The 7500-nt window shown below is 22.1% G+C and overlaps 1 protein-coding gene across 5 annotated transcripts in view; it reads left to right on the forward strand.

Annotated features, from left to right (window-relative positions):
* The window catches only part of LOC124956055 (tubulin polyglutamylase TTLL13), an 18380-nt gene extending 13899 nt beyond the window's left edge, over nucleotides 1-4481 (forward strand). For all 5 annotated transcript variants that reach the window (XM_047511423.1, XM_047511425.1, XM_047511424.1 and 2 more), the window contains 8 exons: nucleotides 1-155; nucleotides 501-601; nucleotides 830-958; nucleotides 1196-1421; nucleotides 1540-1721; nucleotides 2057-2297; nucleotides 3578-3727; nucleotides 4006-4481. The exon at nucleotides 1-155 is cut by the window's left edge and continues 2 nt beyond it. In XM_047511423.1, the coding sequence (XP_047367379.1) occupies nucleotides 1-155; nucleotides 501-601; nucleotides 830-958; nucleotides 1196-1421; nucleotides 1540-1721; nucleotides 2057-2297; nucleotides 3578-3727; nucleotides 4006-4278 (1457 nt within the window). In that variant the 3' untranslated portion in view covers nucleotides 4279-4481. The remainder of the gene's footprint in view (nucleotides 156-500; nucleotides 602-829; nucleotides 959-1195; nucleotides 1422-1539; nucleotides 1722-2056; nucleotides 2298-3577; nucleotides 3728-4005) is intronic.
* Nucleotides 4482-7500: the final 3019 nt, after the last annotated feature.

Genomic DNA, 7500 nt, shown 5'->3' on the forward strand with positions numbered 1-7500 from the left:
ATGGCGATGCCATTGCCTATTCGAAAATACGTCGGGCAAAGACATATATAATCAAACCGGATACTGGTTGTCAAGGACGTGGAATTTATTTGACCAAAAATTTGAAGGACATTAAACCAAGCGAACGCATGATCTGCCAAGTCTACATTTCCAAGGTAATTGACTAACATATATATATATATATATAATAATTAAAATGAAGACATTTTAAGTAATAAACATAAATGGAAAATATTTAAATCAAATAAACATGATATTAAATTAATACAATTCAATTGAAATAATATTTCGATTAAAATGAAATGAAAAAAAAAAAAAAAGGGAAAAGAAAAAAAACGAAAAATTATTATATTTCATATCGAGTAAGAAGTAAAGGTGCCCCAAAAAAAAAAAAATGAAAAAAAAAGAAAAAGGGGCAAAAAAAGAAAATAAAGAAAAAATAGAAAAAAAAAGGAAAAACAAAAAAAGAAAAAAAAGGAAAATGATCTATTATATTACAGCCATATTTGATAGACGGATATAAATTCGATTTACGTATCTATACATTGATAACATCATGCGATCCTCTTCGAATATATGTTTACAATGATGGTCTAGCAAGGTAATTATATATCAATCAAATATATATATATATAATAATAACAAATATAATATATATAATATAGATATATAATAAAAAAATATATTATATATATAATATATAAAAATGTATGTACAGAATGGATCGATTATATATATATATTAAATTATATATATATATTTATATATTTAAAATATTAAAATATATTAAAATATATAAATATAAAACCTGAAGATTTTTCTTCGTTAGATTTGCTACGAGTAGATACAAGGAACCAACAGGTCATAATACATCAAACGTTTTTATGCACTTAACTAATTATGCTGTTAACAAACACAGCCGTATGTACATTGTTGACGAAGAGATAGGTAGCAAAAGGTCAATAATCATATCGTAAGATTAATAAAATAATCATTTAAGATTAAATAAAAAAAAATAAATAAATAATCGTAAGAATAATAAAATAATGAAACAAATGATTTTATTATTTTACAAATTGAATTTATATATATATATATATATATATATATATATATATAATTTCAATTTATTTATTTATAATTATTACGATATTTACGATATATAATATAAATTTTTATTCGATCAATTATTTAGAAAGATATCGACTTTGTTGAAATGGTTAAGAGTTAATAATATCAACGTTGACGAATTATGGAATAAAATCGATGAGATTATTATTAAAACTATATTAGCAGCTCAACCTGTTTTAAAACATAGTTATCGTACGTGTTTTTCAACACACGATAGAACAAACGCCTGCTTCGAACTCTTAGGATTCGACATTTTACTCGATTGGAAATTAAGACCATATCTATTGGAAGTTAGTAAATAACAATGTGAATTAATTAATTTAAATCAATTGATTAATTATTTATATTATTGCAATGTTTTATTTTTCTCTTTCTTTTTTTTTTTTTTTTTTCTTTTTTTATAAACAGGTCAATCATTCGCCGAGTTTTCATACGGACGCACAAATCGACAAGGACGTTAAGGAGTCACTTTTGAACGATACCTTCGAAATGTTGAATCTTCAACATTGCGACAAAAAGAAGATCATAGAGGAGGATAGAAGACGCGTTAGGGATAGATTACTTCAAGGTGTGATCTTGAAAGATTTTAGGTGAGAATGAGAAAAAGATCGAGAGAAGAAAAGGAAAAAAGAAAAAAAAAAAAAAAAAGAAAAGAAAAGAAAAGAAAGAAAAATAAGAGAATTCTTAAACCATAATTTATTTGTTCCTTTGTTTTTTCTTTTCTTCAATCATCCTTAATTATTTGCATAATTAATTATATTGTTTTTAATGTCGCATCGATCGATCGGTGTGTGATTATCAGCGACATAAGGTCATAGTTCATAGTTCGTTATATTAATATTAAGCTCTACGATAATTTCTTTTTCTTCTTCTTCTTTTTTTTTCTCCTTTTTTTCTTTTCATTTTTTTTTGTCTTCTGTTTCAGTTCGAACAACGATAATACGATGATCGGTTTATTGAAGTCAGAAAAAAACGAACAGGATTATATAGAGAGACAATTTAAATGGGAGGATGATCATGTCGGTAATTTTCGTCGAATATATCCGTCCATTGGCGACGATAAATATCAACAATTTTTTAAACAAAATGGCACGACAGTGTTCCAAGAGACCGCGGCTTCACGTGCACGCGAGGAAGCGTCTAAAGTTCATAAAGAGGAGAACGAAGTTAGTATTACAAATGGGGGAAACAAAAAAAAAATTCATTTTCATTCTTTTATATTCATTTAGTTGTTTTTTTTTTTTTTATATATATATTTAAAAAATTGTTCATCAAATTTAATTTTTCTTATAAAAAATTGATGATCGAATTTAATTTTTTTTTATAAAAAATTGTTGATTGAATTTAATTTTTTTATAAAAAATTGTTGATTGAATTTTATTCGTTTATAAAAAATTGTTGATTGAATTTAATTTTTTTTATAAAAAATTGTTCATCAAACTTAATTTTTTTTATAAAAAATTGATGATCGAATTTAATTTTTTTTTATAAAAAATTGTTGATTGAGTTTAATTTTTTTTATACGAAATTGTTCATCAAATTTAATTTTTTTTATGAAAAATTGTTGATTGAATTTAATTTTTTTTATAAAAAATTGTTTATCAAATCGTATTTTTTAGTTTTTCTAAAAAGTTATTTATTAAATTAAATTCTTTATAAAACTTTTTATTGAATTAAATTTTTTATAAAAATAGTTTTTATTATTAAACTTTTTATAAAAAATCGTTATACTGAATTAAATTTTTTTGTAAAAATTTTTATTGAATTAAATTTTTTTATAAAAATTTTTATTGGATCAAATTTTTCATAAAAACTTTGTTTTGATTGAAATATTTTTCACAAAAATTGTTCATTAAATTAAACTTTTTATGAAAAGTTTTTATTAAATTAAATTTTTTATAAAAAATAGTTCACTAAATTAAATTTTTCATAGAAATTTTTATAGCATTAAATTCTTCAAGAAACATTATTTATTAAATCAATTATTTCGTATAAAAAAAAAAGTCAAATTAAATTTCAAATTTAATTTTCATCAAATTAAATATTTTAATAAAAGAATTGTCCATTAAATTAAACTCTTTGTAAAATAAAATTGTTCGTTAAATAAAGCTTTCTATAAAAGAATTGTTTATTATAAATTAAATTCTTTAGAAGAAAAATTTTTCATTTAACTTACCACAAAATTTATTTTCTCAAACAAACGTGATTATCGTTTATTTGTTGTAAAATACAAATAATACGTAATAATAACGAATAATTAAATGTCGATTGAAATTAATTTTTCATTTTTCTTTTTTTTTCTGTTTTTTTTTTTTTTTTTTCTTTTTTTTCCTTATCGTTGTCGTCGTTGTCGTCATTGTCAGATCGTCATGATCAATGAAATATATTCAAGCGATCGTAGTTCTAAATATATATATATATATTTTTTTTTTGTTCTCTCTTTTAGATTAAAATAAAAGAACAGGAGAATAAAAGGACCAATGGCAAATCGTACGAACAAAAACCAATCCCAGAAAGTCCGAATGTCCGACAAAAAAATAATAACAATAAACGTTTGGAACATAAATCTTTCACATATTTCAAAAATATCATACCGGTAAGGGACTAATAATGATATTTATTAGATTGGAAACTATGAAACGGGCGTTGAATGAAAATAAAAATAACTAAACAAAAATGCCCGTTTCATAGTTTCCAACCCTGATACTTATATATTATATTGGAATCTATGAAACTGGCGTTGAATGAAAACAAAAAAAACTAAACAAAATTGCCCGTTTCATAGTTTCCAACCTAATACATATATATTTTCGTTTTATTATTATTATTATTATTATTATTATTATTATCGATCATTTTAAATCTATAAAATAGCAAAGGCCATTGCCAAAAAATTCGAACAAAGTATTGTCCTCATTTGAACCAGAGATAATATCAGAATCCGAGGAAAGAGAAAGGATAACTGCATTGGCCCAACGTGATTTTCTTTTACGAAGTTATGGCATATTAGAACAGATTTATATGGCCATGAAACAGAACGGTACGCTTAGGGACAAGGACGTTAAAAAATATGGCGTATATGGGAGATTGGCATTGAAAAATGAAAAAAATCTATTCCCTCAAAAAGTTCATCGTTCGGCTTGTTAAGAGGCAATGTTAGATCATCATAATCATCATAATTGTCATGAACGTCGATTGAATCATTGTTCGTAACGATTTCGTCCAAACAAATAATGGAAAAAAAAGAAAAAAATGAATAAATAAAATAAATAAATAAAAGGAATGAAAATGAGAGAAAAAAGAAAAAAAAGAAGAAGACGAAAATAATAATTAATTGATTGATTCATTGATTGATTGATTGATTGATTGATTGATTAATAAAAAGAAAGAAAGCATCGACAACTCACCAAATTGTTATTTAATAATAATAACGATTATTATTATTATTATTATTATTATTATTATTATTACTATTATTATTATTATTATTATTATTATTATTATTATTATTATTATTATTGTTACTTTAAATATATTCTTGAGAAATCAAAGAGAGAGAGAGAGAGAGAGAAAGAGGGTGTAAGACAGAGAAAGTGAGAACTTTTAAATATTTCCATTAATAAGCAAAGAGGTCACTTATTTATTCAAAATTTTATGAAAAAGTCTTTTACGAAAAAAAAAAAAAAACCAGATAAACTTTTTCACGTACGCGATCAATATTATGTATAAAATTATACACACACACACACACACATATAACAAAAACGAAAATATAATATATGTAAAAATTTAAAAGATATATATATATATATATGTGTTTGAAATTATCGTGTTATTAAAAGTAAATATTAAATTGTTAATAAATTTTCCTATCAATTATTTACATTAATTACAAATTGATTACATAGTTGATGAACTTAATAATAATAATAATAATATATATACATATATATATTTTTTTTTTCTCTTTTCTCTATCTCTGTATTGTTTCATAATTTCAATAGAAAAAGATAAAACACTCTGAAAAGAGAGCATTTAGACAAAAAGAGAGTATTTTAGACAAAATTAAACGAGGTACGAGTTGTATCTTTTTCATTTAGGTATCATATATGTATATAAATATGTACAATAAAAGTATGACAATACATGTACAAGATTTAATTTTTTACCCTAAAATTCTTTCATTTTTTTTTTATTTTTTTTTTTTTCATTTCGTCCCGTTCTGTTTAGTATTCTTTTATTCCATTATTAAAAATTATATGTATATATAATTTTATGTATTAAATTGTATGTGTATATATATATATATATATATACATACACATATATAGTAAGTACTAGTTAAGTATGTATAGGCACATACGTACGCCAATCTATATATGTATATAAAAGTGTGCGTGTATATATATATATATAAATATATATATATATATGTGTGTGTGTGTGTGTGTGTAATATTTATAACAATTTTAATTGCTGATATATATATATATGTGTATATATATATATATATATATATATATACATATATTCTTCTTCTTCTACATATTTACATGATAAAAAATAAAATATGAACAAATTGTTTGTCGTGTGTGTCTCATGAAAGATAATAATTGTTTTATTTATTTTCATACTCTCATTTTTTATTATTTATTTATTTTTTCTTTTTTCTTTTATATATATATATTTATTTATTTATTTATTTATTCATTTATATATATATATAATAAAAATTAATATTTGTGATTTGTTAACATTTATAAAAGGAGAACAGAATACAATCGCACAATCCAAAAAAATCATATTTATAATAAAAACAACAGCCAATGGCCTTCAACTTAAATGTATAATCATATAGACGTATACAATAATCGTGTTGTTTATTAAAATAAGATCATAATTATTTCGTAATATTTTTTTTTTTTTTTTTTTTTTTTTTTTTTTTTTTTTTTAATATTACTGATGTCTCACAAAAAAAAAAAAAAAGAAAAAGAAGGTAAAATACAAGAAAAGAAATTCTTACGTAAATAATCGTAAATATTTTTCTTTTTTGGTCGCTTTTTTTATCCTCTCTCACTTTGTTTTCACCTCTGTATTCCAATCAACGCATTCTTACTTCGCTTTATTTATTTATTTATTTATTTATTTATTTATTTATTTATTTTCTTTTTTTTTCTCTCTTCAATCGATATAATCTAATTAATATCTGTTATTATTATTATTATTATTATTATTATTATTATTATTATTATTATTATTATTATTATTAATAATTAATAGTTGTTATTATTATTAATAATAAGGTAAAAACAATAAAGTCGTGTAAAATACACTCAACACAGTATATTCGGATAGAGTTATTAACGTGAAATATTTACAAATTGTTTGTTTGTTTTTTCTTTCTTTCTCTCTCTCTCTCTCTCTTTTTTTTTTTATTTTTATTTTCATTTTTATTTTCTGTTTTTTTTTTTTTTTTTCCATAGTGATCGCCGTTTTGTAATGATGACGTCGAACATTTTGTCTCGCACAAACAAACAAACACATACACTCTCTTAATCTCTCTCCTTATCATGTACACACATAAACGCGCTGGCGCGAGCATGAGCACATTACACATATACACTCTTTCTCTTTTCAATCAATTTTTGTTTATTTTTATTAACTTATTCAATTATTTGCTTGTTTGTTTTTATTTTTATTTATTTTACTTTTTTTTTCTTTTTTTTTTTTTTTTTTTTTTTTTTTTTTAATTGTCAGAGATAGAAAGGCTTATATACATAAAGTCACATTTTCAAAATTGTCAAAGTCGTCGCGAATATACATGCATCCATACGCATATGCATGCGTATGCACGTATACTCTCCACACATACACACACACACACATATATATATATATAAATACATATATATGCATATCAATATATGTGTGTGTGTATATATATATATATAAAAAAAAAAATTATTGTTATTATCATTATTACTAATGTTTTTGTGTCTGAACAGACATCAAATTTCAGTCCCACTTTGTTGAAATTTTTCTTAAAAATGAAACACTATTTAGATTTTTAGGCAATGATAACATATGTATGTAAAATAAATACATATGTATTTATTTTATATATATATATATATTGATATGTTTGTATGTATACGTACGTATTGGTAAAAAATAAAAAAAAAAAAAAAAAGAAAAAAAAAATGTATTAACGGATCTAATGGTCGTTGAATGAATTTCAGTCGAGATTTGAAAATGAGAGAAAGTAAAAAAAAAAAAAAAGAATAGAAAGAACAAAGAAGAAAAAACGAACTATTAAAAATTTTTAAACACATATTACATATATACATACATATGTATGTTTATCTATGC

This window comes from Vespa velutina, chromosome 20, assembly GCF_912470025.1.
Source record: "Vespa velutina chromosome 20, iVesVel2.1, whole genome shotgun sequence".
Taxonomy (NCBI): domain Eukaryota; kingdom Metazoa; phylum Arthropoda; class Insecta; order Hymenoptera; family Vespidae; genus Vespa; species Vespa velutina.